Below are 16529 nucleotides of genomic sequence, written 5' to 3'. Positions count from 1 at the left end.
GTGTTTGGGTGTAATGATCTGTCTATGTCTATTAGATCCAGCTCTTCTAATATACTGTTCAAATATTTCGTTTCTTTAGTGATTCTCTTTTGAGATGTTCAGTCCAGAGTTGATAGTGGTGTATTAAAATCCCCCACTATAATTGTAGATGCATCTATTCTTTCACTTAGTTTTTCCAGCGTTTGCCTCACGTATTTAGAGGCGCCCTTGTTAGGAGCATAAATATTTATGATTGTTCGTTCTTCTTGAGAGATTGTCCCTTTCACTAATATGTGGTATCCTTCTTTGTCTCTCACAGTTGTTTCACATTTAAAGTCTATTTTGTCTGATATTAATATAGCTACTCCTGCCTTTTTTTGGTTATTGTTTGCTTGTAAGATTGTTTTCCAACCATTCACTTTCAGCCTCCATGAGTCTCTGGGTCTAAGAAGTGTCTCTTGTAGATAGCATATGGATGGGTCATATTTCCTTATCCAGTGTCCCAGTCTGAATCTTTTGATAGGTGAGTTTAATCCATTGACATTCAGTGTTATTACTTTCAAGGAATTATTTATGTTAGCCATATTTTGATTGGACTTGTGTTTGTCATATTTTGTTTGTGTTTTTTTTCTTTCTCTCTTTGTCTTTTTTGTTGCTCTTACACTGTCCTCCAACTCTGCCTGTCCTGTTTTTTTCCTTTCTTCCTGCAGAACTCCCTTTAGAATTTCTTGAAGGGGAGGTTTCTTGTTGGCATACTCTTTCAATTTCTGTTTATCTGTGAATATTTTGAACTCTCCATCATTTTTGAATGCTAGTTTAGCTGGATAGAGTATTCTTGGTTGGAAATTTTTTTCTTTTAGTACCTTGACTATATCATACCACTGCCTTCTTGCCTCCATGGTTTCAGATGAGAAGTCAGCACTTAATCTTATGGAGCCTCCCTTGTATGTGATGGTTTTCTTTTCCCTTGCTGCTTTTAGAATTTTCTCTTTGTTTTGAGCATTGGCTCATTTGACAAGTATATGTCTTGGGGTGGGCCTGTTGGGGTTTATGATGTTTGGGGTGCGTTGTGCTTCCTGGACATGTACATCCATCTCTCTCAGTAGATTTGGGAAGTTTTCAGCCATTATTTCCTGCAACACCCCTTCTGTCCCCTTTCCCTTCTCTTCTCCTTCTGGGATGCCTATAATACAAATGTTTGTGCATTTTGCCTTGTCATTCAGGTCCCTAAGTCCTAGCTGGAGTTTTTCTATCTTTTTAAAGATCAATTCTACTATCTGTTTGATTTCCGATGTACTGTCTTCCATGTCGCTAATTCTCTCCTCTGCCTCTTCTAATCTACTGGTATTTGCTGCGAGTGTACTTTTGATTTCTTGAACTGTGGTGTTCATTCCCATCATATCTGTTATCTTTTTGCGTATGTCTGCAATTTCCTCTCCAAGTGTTTTCTTCATATTGTTAAACTCTTCCTTTACTTCATTAAGTTGGTCTCTAATATATGTTTTGAGATCTTTAATTACTTGTCCGATGTTCTGCTCCCCTTCCTGGTTTTTAGTTTGTTCATTGGATTCAGCCATGTTTTCCTGATTATTGGTTTGGTTTGTAGTTTTTTGTTGCTGTCTGGTCATCATTTTATCTTCACGGGTTTAATCAGCTCCTTAGCTTCTTTGTCTAGTCTTGGGGATTAATTAGCTGTTCTTCTTGCATAAGTGTTATGTCTTCTCTTTGTCACTTTGTTCTTCTTACTCTAATTTCTTGTTGCTGGCTAAGTTCACTTTGAAGGAAAATATTAGGGCCAGGGAAAGGAAATTGTGTAAGTAAAGAAAATGTGTAAAGTAGTATTGGTAATAACGGTTAACAGAGCAACAATGTGAGATCTGGGAGAATGGATATTAGACTCATGTAAGTTGTGTAGAGTTATAGCAGTTAGTAGAGTACCTATAATGAGATAGTCAACTGAATATGGGGAGGAATATAGTATGAATTAAAAAGCCAGTGTTTTCATGACATAGGGAAAGAGAAAAGAAAGACAATAATATCAAGAGTGGGTAAAAGACAGAAAACAGAACAAAGGTATTAGAAATTAAAAGTTAGACAATTTGGGGACCAAAGAAAAGGAGGTGGAATGTAAGAGAGACAGTAGATGATGGAGGATAGCAAGATGTTGTGGAAAGGGGATAGTGTAGGTCGCCAAAATCAATTCACACAGAAACAAGGAAATGGAGGATGAGGAAACACAGCAAATGTGGGTGCTCCCTGCAGCACCTATTGTATAAATAAAATAAAATAAGAAGAAAAAGAGAGAAAAGAGAAAAAAAAAGAGAAGAAAAAAGGGGGGTGGGCAAAGAAAAGGGAGGGAAACAAGCAAGAAAAAGAAAAGAAGAAAAAAAAAACCTAAATAAAAGAAAAAGGACCTTGGGGGATGCGATGGGAGAAAAGGCCAGGAGATAATGCAATATTAGCAACCAAGACAATAAAAAAAAGAAAAAAGAGGAAAAGGAAAAAAACCCACAAACATCGAGGGCTAGGACAGTCAAGGACCTCAGATGGACCTCAGGGTGTAGTGGTTTCAGGGATGGGAAGTCTGTGATATTGCAGACTCAAGAGGTGTGAGTTTCTGGAGTGTGGGCCACCAGGGTTTAGGGGACACAGACCTGGAAACCACGCATCCGGTTAACAGGGAGCCTGGGAGCACCACAGCGCAACACAGCCTTCAGGGATCCCCGCAGCTGGGCATCAGCCCTAGGGGGAGGGGTCACACCCACAAACTCTGATCTCTGTGTCAGAAACCCAAAATTCCACCTCTCACAAGAGTCTCTTCTGTCACTGTCTCACCAAATTGACTTCAGGATACCTCCCACCCTGCAAACCCCCGAAACAGCCTGCTGGGGGCGCCACTGCCCTACAGACAATTCAGGGACCGCCACAGATGGGCCGCCAGCCCTAGGGGGAGGGGCTGTAGCTGGAAGTTCTGACCTCCGTGTCAGAAACCCAAAATTCCACGCCTCGCAAGAATCTCCTCTGTCACTGTCTCACCAAATCAACTTCCAGACACCTCCCACCCTGCAAGCCACCGAATAGCCCACTCAGGGCTTGGGAACTCCCCAGTGCAGCAAAGCCTCCAGGATCCGCCGCCGCCAGGCCGCCAGCCCGAGAGGGAAGCGTCCCGCACGTAGCCCTGATCTCCGTGAAAGAGACCCAAAATTCTACCTTTTACATGAATTCTTTCTGTCACCATCCCACTAAATCAACGTCCAAACACCTCCTGCCCTGCAAACACCTGAAACAGCCTGGTCCAGCAGAATTCCAACCCTACTTAGCCTGTTCTTTGCAGGAGAGATTATAAGGTGCACTCACTCAGATGCCATCTTGCCCCGCCTCCTTATTTATTTTTTTAGATTTTATTTTATTTATTTAATTTATTTCTTTACCCTTCCCTGCCCCCCAGTTGTCTGCTCTCTGTGTCCATTTGCTATGTTTTGTTCTGTGTCCGCTTGTATTCTTGTCAGCAGCACCGGGAATCTCCTCTTTTTTTTGCGTCATCTTGCTGTGTCAGCTCTCCGTGTGGGAGGCACCACTCCTGGGCAGGCTGCACTTTGTTTCACGCTGGGTGGCTTTCCCTATGGGGCTCACTCCCTGTGCGTGGGGCTCCCCTATGCGGGGGACACCCCTGTGTGGCAGGGCACTCCTTGAGCATATCTGCACTGCACGTGGGCCAGCCCATCACACGGGTCAGGAGGCCCTGGGTTTGAACCCTGGACCTCCCATGTGGTAGGGGGATGCCCCATACATTGTGCGAAATCCACTTCCCTTCATCTGTTCTTTTGTATGTTCACTTTCAGAGGTCATTTCTTCAATCTCACCAAATCTGCTATTATATAATTTAAGTGTTTTTAAAAATTTCATTTATTGTATCTTTCATTTCCATAAGAACTGCTATTTTTCTATGTATGCTTTCAAATTCTTCTTTGTGCTCATCCAGTGTCCTCTTAATATCCTTAATCTCTTTAGCCATCTCATTGAATTTATTAAGATTTGTTTGAACATCTGTGATTAGTTGTCTCAAGTCCTTTACATCATCTGGCCTTTACGTCATATAGCCCTTTAACTGGGTTGTATCTTCCTGTTTCTTGATGTGGATAGTAATTTTTTGTTGGTGTCTTGGCATTTGGCTTGCTAGAGTATTTGTTCTGGGTGCAGTTTTTCTTTTTAGTTTAGGGCTTCCTGCTGTTTCTCCCTTGCTTATTGTGTAGTAGGAACCAAGGAGGTAGTTGGTGCTATAAGCTGTTGAGGCTCAAGCTGCCCTCAACCCCAGGGACCAGTGAAGCTTCTCCCAACTTTCTCCTTTGCCAGGGGTAGGGACAAAGACAAGCTGTGTGGAATAATCCAAGTTGTACAGGCCTAGACTGTAGTTGCCCAGAGAAGATGATGAAACTTCACACTCCTTTCTCCCCTGCATGGGGTGGGGATGGAACTGCAGGTGTGGGCAGCAGTCTATGCAGTGTGGGACAAAGATGACCACAGTTGCCCCAGTAGAGTTCCTGTTATTCAATCTGTGCCAGCCAAATGTACCTGCAGTGACCTGGATAGGTTGGAGTAGGGCCTGCCAGCCTCCTCCCTGTCAGAAGTGGGGCTGAAGAGTAGGCTAGGGCTGCTGGCCAATCTTGGTGAAAGAAACCGGTTTCTACTGTCACTGTGATTTTCAGTTAGCCCGGCTTCCCCTCATGCTTGGGGCAGAGTCAGAATGCTAGCTACAGGCCTCTTTCTGACCTGGACAGGTTCATACTTTAGGTGTTCTTAGGGTTATGCTTTAGCTAGCCATATTTACTAATCAGCAGCTAAAATTGGTCTCCAACCTTCTCTTCCTCCCCTGTTTTTGGGAAATGGAGCTTCAAATTCCAGCCATATATAGCTCCTGGGGCGGCTTGCAGTGCCAAAGTAGATGATCAGCAGCCTCCGCGGCTTAGCCAGTAATTTCCTGGAGAAGAGGCTGGCGCAGGTCCCCCTATCCTCCTCCTTGCTGGAGGTGGTGGGGCTGGGGCCTAGGCTACAGCTGCCATCTGATCTGGATGAAGAAGCCAGTCCCTGCCAGCACTGAGATTTTCAGTCCACCCTGCTTCCCTTAATGTCAGGTGTGGAATTAATATGGTGGCTACCCGCCTCTTTCCGACTTGGTCAGGTTCAAACTTCAGCTGTTCTTAGGATTATACTGTAAAGTGCCGAATTATTCATCAGTAGTTGAGGTTGGTGCCCAACCATCTCTTCCTTCCCCTTTTTTGGTAAGTGGAGCTTTCAGTTCCAGCTGCGGAACAGCTCCCGAGGCAACTTGTGCCTGCAGTGGAGGATGGGCACCGGCCTCCATAGTGTGAATTGCTCTACTTACGAGTCTTCTCTGCAGATGGGCAGTCTCCTTCCATTCCTTCAAGGATGTTGCAGGATGCTCTTCTGGACTCCTGAAGCCCCCAAACAGGTGCTTCAGCTAGCTGCAGGTAGCTCTGGGTGTTTACTAACTGCCTTGTAGCAGGAGCTGACTCTAGAAGCTCCTTACTCTGCCGCCATCTTACTGGTTGTCCTGCTGGGAGACTTTTGATGATGAATTCAATCTTCTTAATTGTGATTAGTTTGTTAAGTTCTTGTATTTCTTGTTGCGTCAGTGTAGGTTGGTTGTGCATTTTTAGGAAGTGTCAATTTCATCTAGGTTGTCTAATTTGTTGGCATACAATTTCTCATAATATTCTCTTATGATTCATTTTATGTCTGTGGGGTCTGTTGTAACTTCCCCCCTTTCTTTTCTGATTATATTTATTTGCATGTTTTCTCTTTTTTTCTTTCTAGTCTAGCTATGGGTTTGTTACTTTTATTGATCTTCTCAAAGAACCAGCTTCTGGTTTTGTTGATTTTCTTTGTTGTTTTTTTTTATTCTCAATAGATAAATGGGACCTCCTCAAAATTAAACACTTTTGTACCTTACTTACTTTGTCAAAAGGTTTGTGAAAAGGCAGCCATCTCAATGGGAGAAAATATTTGGAAATCACATATCTGATAAGGGTTTAATATCCAGGATATATAAAGAGATGTTACAATTCAACAATAAGAAGACACATGACCCAATTAATAAATGGGCAAAAGACTTGAATAGACATTTGTCCAAAGAAGATATACAGATGGCAAAAAAAACACATGAAGAAATGTTCAACATCACTAATGATTAGGGAAATGCAAATCAAAACTATAATGAGATAGTTCACACCTATCAGAATGGGCACTATTAAAAAGACAGAGAACTCCAAGTGTTGGAAAGGATGTGGAAGATAGGAACACTTATTCACTGTTGGTAGGAATGCAGAATGGTACAGGCTCTGTGGAGGGCTGTTTGGCAGTTTCTAAAGAAGATGAATATAGAGTTGCCATGTGACCCTGCAATGCCACTGCTGGGTATAAACCCAGTATAAGAGCAGTGACACAAACAGACATCTGCACACTGATGTTTATAGCAACATTATTCACAATTGCCAAAAGTCATTTGGAAGACTTGAAGGTTGGGGCTGGAATTATCTGAAGGCTTGCTTGCTTTTGGCCTTTGGACTCAGTCTCTGTCCATATGAACCTCTCTGTGTGAACTCTCTTCATTGGCTAGTTTGGGTTTCCTCACAACATGGTACCTGGATTTCAAGGGAAAGCTTTCTAAGAGTGAGAGCAGGGCCAACTGTACTACCTTCTCTCATCTGTCTTCAGAAGGCTGCAATGTCACACCTGCCACATTCTGTTTATAGAGTCAGGTGTAGTGACCTACCCAGATTCCTGTGGAGGGAAAGAGTCTCCAATTCTTGATGGGGAGTGGCAGGGTACTAGAAGCATATAAAATACTGGGCTGTAAATACTACTGTGGCCTTTTGGGTAAAATACAGAATTCCAAAGACCTGGAAAGAGACCTTTGAGGTCAGCTGGTCCAGTTCCCTTGTTTTGCAGGTGAGCACCTAGGCTGGGAAGGGCTGTATCACATATATCTGTTCTGTGGTTGGTGATCAGGTGAGACTGGAATTTAGCCCTCCAGTCTCTAGGCAGTGTTTCCCCACTTCCTCGTTTACACGGTTCCTTCTATCAGGTCGCTCTTGGGTCAGCAGACCGGATAGTATGGGCAAAGCTACTTCCATAGCGACTGGCATGGGGTGGGCCTGCAGAAAGTGTCCCTAACTTTTCTTCCCCATCTTTGTTTTATCAGAAGGCCTAGCTGACATATTATAGATTGTGGTGACTCTAATGGAATGGAGTCACTTCCTAGCTTTTAGGAATTACTTGGTAAATCCAGCTAAACAGTTTTTATTTGCCTTTTTTTCTTTAGGTGCTCAGAATTTTGATGTCATACGACTATCAACTTACAGAACAGCTTGTAAATTACGATTTGTACAAAAACGATGCAACCGTAAGTCATTTCTACTCATTTTTGTGATAGCTACTTAGAGCTCTCAGTAATATAAAAGAAAATATTTTATTATCTTTTAGTCATGTTGTAATATTAATAAAATTAGTTTTCTCTTAAGTGTCTATCATAATATGGGCTTTTTTTGGGTTTTTTTTTGGTTCCTTTTTTTAATGGTCCTGTTTGTTTATATATATATATATATATGTGTGTGTATTTTCTTCCTGGTTCTTTTTATTTTTAAAGGCGTTTTAGATTACATAAAAATTACTTTGAAAATATAGAGAAGGGTGTGGATGTGGCTCAAGCCATAGAGCGACTACCTCCCACATGGGAGTTCCTGGGTATGGTTCCTGGTACCTCCCGAAAAAACAAAAAACAAACAACAAACAACAAGCAAAAAAAAAAACAGCTAAGGAAGCCAATATGGCTTTGTGGTTGAGCACCAGCTTCCCACTACTTAGGAAGTCCTGGTACCTCAAAAAAAAAAGAAAGAAAACAGGGCATTCTCGTATACCCTAATCTCTCCGCCTCCCATACTTTTCCCCATTAATATGTTTAATTAGTGTGGTACATTTGTTAAAATTGATGAACACATATTGAAGCATTGCTACAAACCATGGTCAATAGTTTATATTATAGTTTACATTTTGTATCACACATGTTTATAGATTTTGACAAAATGTGTGATATCCTTTATCCATCATTACAATGTCATTCAGAACAATTCCAATGTCTCAAAAATGCCCCCTGTTACACCTATTCTTCCCTCTCCTTCCCCTCAGAGCCTCTAGTGGCCACTGCCTTTTTATCAGTGTTAAAATTTCTTCCATTGCTAGAATAATAAGGGAAGCAGATTTGGTTCAACTGATAGAGCGTCTGCCTACCATATGGGAGGTCCAGGGTTCAAACCCAGGGCCTCCTGACCTGTGTGGTGAGCTGCCCACAGGTAGTGCTGATGTGCGCAAGGAGTGCTATGCCGTACAGGGGTGTCCCCTGCGTAGGGGAGCCCCACGCTCAAGGAATGTGCCCTGCAAGGAGAGCTGCCCCATGCATAAAAAGCACAGCCTGCCCAGGAGTTGTGCCGCACACACAGAGAGCTGATGCAGCAAGATGATGCAACAAAAAGAGATACAGATTCCTGGTGCTGCTGACAAGAATGCAAGCAGACACAGAAGAACACACAGTGAATGGACACAGAGAGCAGACAATGGAGCAAAGGGGAGGAAGGGAGAGAAATTTTTTAAAAAAGAATAATAAGACTACTTCAGTCCTTAGTTGCATTCCGACCTTATCCTTGTTCATTCCTCAATCTTGAGGGTTTTAGGATGGTGATGCTCACTCTGTTTCTGATTGAGAGGGGGCTTAGATTCCATGGAGTACATGGATGGAACTCTCTTGCTTGCAGTTGTAGATATTCTCAGTTTTTTGGGGAATGGACGTTTTCCATCATCATCATTCTAAAGTTGTCCTGAGTGAGTCCAATGAACTGGAGAGTGGGTGTAGGCTATAACTTGTTGCAATTCAGGACTCAACTGACATATGAGCAGCCATAAGATTTAAGTCTGTGGTACATATATTTAATGGGTATAGTGGTGATTTATAGGTTCAATATAGGCTTTTTTTTTTTTTTTTCATATTTCTCCCCCCTCTGCCATTTGTCTGCTCTCTGTGTCCATTTGCCATGTGTTCTTCTGTGTCTGTTATATTCTCATTAGGCGGCTCTGGGAACCCGTCCAGGAGCTTTCTGGAGTGGGAGAGAGGTGACCATTATCTTGCTCGACCTCAGCTCCCTCGTTCGCTGCGTCTCATATTGTCTCTTCTCTGCGCCTCTCTTTTGTTGTGTCGCTTGCTGTGTCAGCTCTCCATGTGGGCTGCACCACTCCTGGGTGGTCTGCACTCCTGCGCAGGGCTGCACTCCTTGCGCGGGGGGCACCCCTGTGCAGGGCGGCACTCCTTGTGCACGGCAGCACTCCATGTGGGCAAGCTCACAATATGGGCCGGGAGGCTCTGCGTGTCAAAACCTGGACCTCCTATATGGTAGGCAGAAGCTCTATCAGTTGAGCCATATCCATTTCCCAATACAGGCTTTTTAATAGAGAGAAATTGTCATTTTGGCCCTCATGTCCCTCAAAATGTTTAACAAACTACACCATTGCATAGAATAACATCATATTAATGCTCTTTAAATGGGAGAACTGATATCTCCTTGTCACTTTCATTAATGAAGTGTTTTATGCAAAATTAATGCAATTCATCAGCTTGTGGAGGAAAAGAAAATCATTAAAGTTCTTATAAAGGTGTAATAAGAATGATTTTGATTAAGCTTCATATAACTTTTATGAATCAGCCTTTTCCAAAAATCATCACTACCTAACGGATTATAAAGCACACACAAACACACTTATACCATTTCCTCTCTCAGTTTCCATTAAGATGAATTAACTTACGACAGTATTATTTTACCATTCTCATATATGCATTTGTGTCTATATATATATATATTTTAATGAGAAGTTGTTTTATGTAATAGAGCATTAGCCTCAGAATTGAAACACCTCAATTTTAATCATGGTTTTGCCATTTGTTATAAACAAGTGACCTTGGGCAAATTACAAATCCTAGGTTAAAATTCTCTCCAAAACATTTTACCATCTTAGACTAAAATTGTGTTTCTTTCTTCTCTGGTTTCTCAAAGCACTGTTTTTCAAATTACAGGTTGTGACCCATTAATGGTTCATGAAATCATTTTAGTGGGCTGTAGCCCAAATTTAGAATAATTAAATAAAAAAGAAGAAAGAAAGAAAAATGTAGAATGCATCTTAATGTGGTAATGCTAGAAAGCGTTTTGTGCAACTTTAAAAAATATATATCAAGAAGTATATGTGTGTGTGTGCATTCATGTTTGGTTTAAATATATTTCTGTGGGTTGTGGTCAGAGGTTTGAAACCACTGTCCTAGAGCAGCTACTGTCTTAATAATTGTTCTGGTGATTGTTTTGGGAAGTAGTTCAGTGTGTGAAGTGATGAGGGCCTAAGTTAATAGTAAAGTATAAGATTCATTGTTCTAAAAGTTTAATTGTGTTGTCTTTCACATTTTTTTTAAGATTTTTAAAAAATTTATTTCTCCCCCCCCCGCCCCCACCCAAATTGTCTGCTCTCTGTGTCCATTCACTGTGTGTTCTTCTGTGACTGCTTCTATCCTTATCGGCGGCACCAGGAATCTGTGTCTCTTTTTGTTGCTTCATCTTGCTGTGTCAGCTCTCCGTGTGTGTGGCACCATTCCTGGGCAGGCTGCTCTTTCTTTTGTGCTGGGCGGCTCTCCTTATGGGGCTCACTCCTTGGACGTGGAGCTCCCCTATGCGGGGGACACCCCTGCGTGGCAGGGCACTCCTTGCACGCATCAGCACTGTGCATGGGCCAACTCTACATGGGTCAAGGAGGCCTGGGGTTTGAACTGTGGACCTCCCATGTGGTAGGCAGATGCCCTATCCATTGGGCCAAGTCTGCTTCCCTGTCTTTCACATTTGATTCACAATCCACCTTTTTAAAAAAAATTTTTTAATTTTGAATTTCTGTTAAAAATGAACAAAACAAAATGAAAAACTCTGCAGGGACTTTTTTCCTTCTTTGTATCTTTTTTATTTAGTTGCAATTTTCCATATAGTAAATAATGTATTGTCCTGGGATTATGGTTGGGCCTTCATTGAATCTAGAGTTAAGTTGTATAGAATTGACATATTTACAATATTGAGTTTTCCTCCTGTATGCATGGTATATCCCAATATTTATTTGTCTTTAATTTCTGCCAGTTAAGTTTAAACATTTCTTTAAAGAGATATACATCTTTCATTGAGTTTATTTGATAATTTGTGATATTATTTGAAAAGTATTTGTATTTTTATTTCTCTTTTTTTTAAGATTTATTTATTTATTTATTTCTCTCCCCTTCTCCCCCCACCCCGGGTGTCTGTTCTCTGTGTCTATTTGCTGTGTCTTTTTCTTTGTCTGCTTCTGTTGTCAGCGGCACAGGAATCTGTGTTTCTTTTTGTTGTGTCATCTTGTTGTGTCAGCTCTCCTTGTGTGCGGCACCATTCCTGGGCAGGCTGCACTTTCTTTTGCGCTGGGTGGTCTCCTTACAGGGCGCACTCCTTATGCGTGGGACTTCCCTACGTGGGGGACACCTCTGCGTGGCATGGCACTCCTTGTGCGCATCAGCACTGCGCATGGGCCAGCTCCACACGGGTCAAGGAGGCCCGGGATTTGAACCGCAGACCTCCCCTGTGGTAGATGGACGCCCTAACCACTGGGCCAAGTCCACTGCCTGAAAAGTATTTTTAAATTTCATTGTCTATTACTGATATATCAAAATACAGGAGAGCAGATGTAGTTCAAATGGTTCAGCGCCTGCTTCCCATGTATGAGGTCCCGTGTTTGATCCCTGGTACCTCCTGAAAACAAAAGAAACAAACAAATGAAAAATCCAACTTTCATTGGGGAAATGATGTAGCTCAGTGGTTGAGTGCCTGCTTCCCATATATGAGATCCTGGATTCAAGTACCTCCTTTAAAAAAAAAAGTCCTCTTGGGGTTTATGTTTCTTAATTTCTAAAGATAGGGATTATTTTAAAACCTCTTTTTACCATGATTTCTAACTTAATGTCATTTTGGTCAGAGAGCATGGTTTCTCTGATTTTTTTTTTTCCTTGAGGTGCCGGGAGCCAGGGAGTGAACCCAGACTTTGTAGGTGGGAAGCTGGCGCTCAACCACTTGAGCCACATTTCCCCTTTCTGTGATTTTACTTCTTTAAAATTTGTTGAAATTTGCTTTATGGTTCAGGATGTGGTTAATTTTTTTTAATACATGCCACATGTGTCCTGAAAAATAAAACCTATTCTCCAGTACAGGGGTTCTTAACCAGGGGTCTGTGAGCTTGCATTGAAATTAGAAATGCATTATTCTTGTGGGGACATGTTGGTGCAGGTGTGATATATTTATTAAATAAAACAGAGTATGGTGTGGCCTTAGTAAGGAGTCCATGGTTTTCACCTGACTGGTGAAAGGGTCTGTGGAACATAAAAGGTGAAGACCCCTGCTCTTATAATTGGGAGCAGTACTCCATATAGTGCCTGGTATGCTAACTTTCAGTTGTGAAATTTTAATTTTTTGTGTTTGCAGTGATTTTTTTTTTGTATATGTGCTCCATCAATTTTAAAGAAAGATGTGTTAATAGCTCCCATTATACTTGTAATTTGTCTTATTTGGGGTTCTGTTAATTTCTGCTTTATATATTTTGAGTCTATGTTAGTAAAAACTTACCACCATGCTGTAACTCTCTTTATCTCTAGAAATATACATTGCTCCAAGCCCATTGTTTAGTTAAGATATAATTCACATGCAATAAAATTCACTTTTTTATAGTGTACAGTTCAGAGATTTTAAAAATTATATTCCTAGAGCTGTGTAGCCATCCTGATTATCTAAGTTCAGAACATCTCATCACCTGAGAAAGAAACCCTACACATATTAGCAGTCATACCTTAATCCCCTTTACTGCCATGCCATGGCAGCCAGTAATCTACTTTCTTTCTCTGTGGATATGTGGGCATTTGCTATAAATGAACTCATACAGTATATGGTCTTTTTTTATCTGGCATCTTTCACTCAGCTTAATGTTTTCAAGGTTCATCCATATTATAGCATGTGTCAGAAATTCGTTCCTTTTTGTGGCTGAGTAATGTTGCATTATATGCATATCTCACATTTATCTGTTCATCAGTTGATTAACATTTGATTTATTTCAACTTTTTGGCTATTATGAGTAATGCTGTTATGAACATTTGGCTACAAGATTTTATGTGAGCTTGTTTAAAATTCTCTAGGAATGAAATTGCTGGATCATATGGTAACTCTTGATTTAGTTTTTTAAGCAACTTCCAAATTGTTTTCCAAAGTGGCTGCATCATTTTAGATTCCAGTTTTTCTACATTCTTGCTAGCATGTGCTATTTGTTTCTTTGCTTGTTTATTTATTGTTTATAGCCATTCTAGTGGATATAAAGTGGTAATCTGTTTTGGTTTTGATTTACATTTCCCTAGTGACTAATGATGTTGAGCTCTTTTTATATGCTTATAGACCGTTTATCTGTTTTTATTTTAAACAAATCAATTTTATTGATACATATTCATAAAGCATACAGTTCATCCAAAATGTGCAATCAGTGGTATTTGGTGTAATCACATCATTGTGCATTCATTACTTCATTGTTAGAGCATTTTCATTACTCCAGTAATAATAATAATAAACTAAAACCAGACAAACAAAATTTTTCACTATTAATCTCTCTGTTTCCTCTGCTGTACATAGCTGCTCTTTCTGGCTATTCCTGCACATTTATTTATTTATTAAGCAGTTTTATTGCGATATAGTCAGTATACCATATAATCTATCCAAAGTATATAATTAATGGTTTTTAGTATAATCACAGTGTTTTGTCATCACCACAAAAGATTTTAGAGCAATTTCATTACTCCAAATAAAAAGTTCCATACCCCTTCTCTCTGGGAAGCAGATGTGGCTCAAGTGATAAGACCTCTGCCAACCATGTGGGAGGACTTGGGTTCGATTTCTGGGGCCTCCTGATGAAAAAAAAAGAAGAGAACGCATGCCTGCGGCAGCAAACCAGTGCCCGCGAGGCACGCTGAGTGCCCATGTGGGTGCCCATGTGGTGAGCCAGTGCCCGTGAGATGAGTCAAGTGTCCATGCAAGTGACCTAGTGCCTATGTGGTGAGCCTGTGCCTGCGCGAGTGAGTCACACAGCAAGATGATGATGCAACAAAAGAGAGAGGAAGGGGAGAGTCAAGGTGAAGCATAGAGAGACGAGGAACTGAGGTGGGGCAATTGACAGGGAACATCTCTCCACATCAGAGGTCCCCAGGATCGAATCACAGTGAATCCTAGAGGAGAAAGAAGAGTAGACAAAAAGAGAAATAGATACAGAAGATCACACAGCAAATGAATACAAATAGCAAAACGGCAGGGGAGGGGAGAGGAAAGGGAAGAAAAAAATAAGATGATTTAAAAAAAAAAAAAAAAAAGGCTCTCCCTCCAAGATCAAGAACAAGACACCTAAGACACAAGGAAGCAAAGAAAAAATGAATTAAGTTTCATTAAAATAAAAAACTTTCAAAAAACACTATCTAGAAAATAAAAAGATAATGCAAAGAATGGGAGAAAATGTTTCAAACCATCTGATAAGGGTCCAATATCCAGAACATATAAAGAATTCTTATAATCTAACAATAAAAAGACAGCCCAATTGTTTTTCTAGCCTCTCTTTTTAGGGCCATAGAGAATAGTTTAGAGTTATAGAATATTGTTGAAGTTGCTAGGCTAATATAATAAGGTGATGTCAAGTGATGTAGCAAATTACTAAAATGACTAGAAGTTCTTGATCTTTTTTCTCAAATTGCCTGTTGTTAGGAATTACATGGGTCACTATTTACATAGATAAGTTTGTATTCTGTTACCCTACTAAGGATGTTCCATACTTTAAAGTCACTGACAGCTATTTTTCTTTGTGCTTTTAGTTCATCTTGTTGATATCTGGAACATGATTGAAGCCTTTCGAGACAATGGTCTTAATACACTGGACCATAACACTGAGATCAGTGTGTCCCGCCTTGAAACGATCATCTCATCCCTCTACTACCAGCTGAACAAGCGCCTTCCTTCTACTCACCAGATCAGTGTGGAACAGTCTATCAGCCTCCTCCTCAACTTTATGATTGCTGCATATGACAGGCTAGTACCTTACATGCTTGTTTCACTTCAATAAAGGCTGTCTCTCCATCATTCTTTTCCCATACGGCTTTGTTAAAGATTGTAACTTTAAAATCAGAGTTAAAAGGAAATTATTCATGGTTAAGTCCTCTCTAGAGTCTGGTTAAATATCAAGGGACTTACTGTCCTTGGTCATCTCATAAATTAAGTCCTTTAATATTATGGAGAATCACACCACTAGAGGCATACTGTTGGGTAAAATTCAGGTGTTGTAAATAGAGCCATTTTCTATCCTTAATATGGAAATGAGTTGGTAAAACTGTAGAATTGTCAAAGCCATATCATAGTTTAAGTACTTATACTGAATTCACAACATTTAAGATATTATCAATTAGGTTTTTATGCATTTAATAGAAATTTATTTAAAGAAATTTGAATTTTTAAAATAGGAGTATATGTAAGATGCAAGTCCCATAATTCGAATACCATTTTTTAGTAATCTAGTTTGGGGAAAAGTTAACATTGTATTGTCCAAGGAATGGTTCCTTTTATCCAAGGACCTTAGTAAAATTTGTTATCCTGTGGTAAGCAGCATCTTATCTTGGCACTGACCCATTGAGTAAATCAGTTACATTAAAGGTCAGACTACCATAAAACATTTACTTTCTTTTAGAAGGCAGGAATAGATATCATCTTATTGCCTGAAATTTAAAAACAGGGATTAAAGAGTTTGATTCCATAATTGTATCAAATAAGTTCAATACTGTGGTCAAAGAACAGAGGGGAATGAGGAGTGAAGAGAGCAAAAGGGAGAATGGGAAGAACAAACTTAGGAGCAGAAGATGCACAGATATCTAGGGCTGTACTCAGAGCAAACCTAGAGACATAAAGAAAGAGACAAAAAAAGAATAAATGGACAGGAAAACAGATGAAGATGAACCAACAGAAGGGCGCACTAAAAAGAACTAGGAAATACAAAAAGAGATGAGTGAATTAAGAGGGATAAAGAATATAGTATGTCAGTGGTAAGTTTGGTAATATTCAAGTCATATCTTGTTTAAAACTTTGGCCACAGGATTCAGAATAAATTAGCACATCTTTACTAATGTTGAAATTTTATATAAGAGGTTATTTTAGTTTTCCAAAAATTTAGAACTGGCCTTCATGTCCTGAGAAAAAGACGTGATGTAGTTATCAGAATTTTATTTTTTTTAAATCAGGGCATTTTGTTGTTGAATATTTCAAATATTAGTCTTTTTATTGATTGACGATTTTATTACTTAGTCTGGAGATATGTAGTCTATTGATATGTAGAATAACTATTTTAAATGAGTCTTTGATATCTCATAA

The 16529-nt window shown here is 40.1% G+C and overlaps 1 protein-coding gene across 11 annotated transcripts in view; it reads left to right on the top strand.

The window, feature by feature from the left end:
* DTNB (dystrobrevin beta) overlaps positions 1-16529 on the top strand; it is a 350467-nt gene that overhangs the window by 79391 nt on the left and 254547 nt on the right. For all 11 annotated transcript variants that reach the window (XM_058287728.2, XM_058287727.2, XM_004452521.5 and 8 more), the window contains exons 3-4: positions 7322-7402; positions 14987-15200. In XM_058287728.2, coding sequence (XP_058143711.1) covers positions 7322-7402; positions 14987-15200 — 295 coding nt within the window. The remainder of the gene's footprint in view (positions 1-7321; positions 7403-14986; positions 15201-16529) is intronic.

Source organism: Dasypus novemcinctus, chromosome 25 (genome assembly GCF_030445035.2).
Source record: "Dasypus novemcinctus isolate mDasNov1 chromosome 25, mDasNov1.1.hap2, whole genome shotgun sequence".
In the NCBI taxonomy this organism is placed as follows: domain Eukaryota; kingdom Metazoa; phylum Chordata; class Mammalia; order Cingulata; family Dasypodidae; genus Dasypus; species Dasypus novemcinctus.
This window is presented reverse-complemented; position numbering and strand designations above follow the sequence as displayed.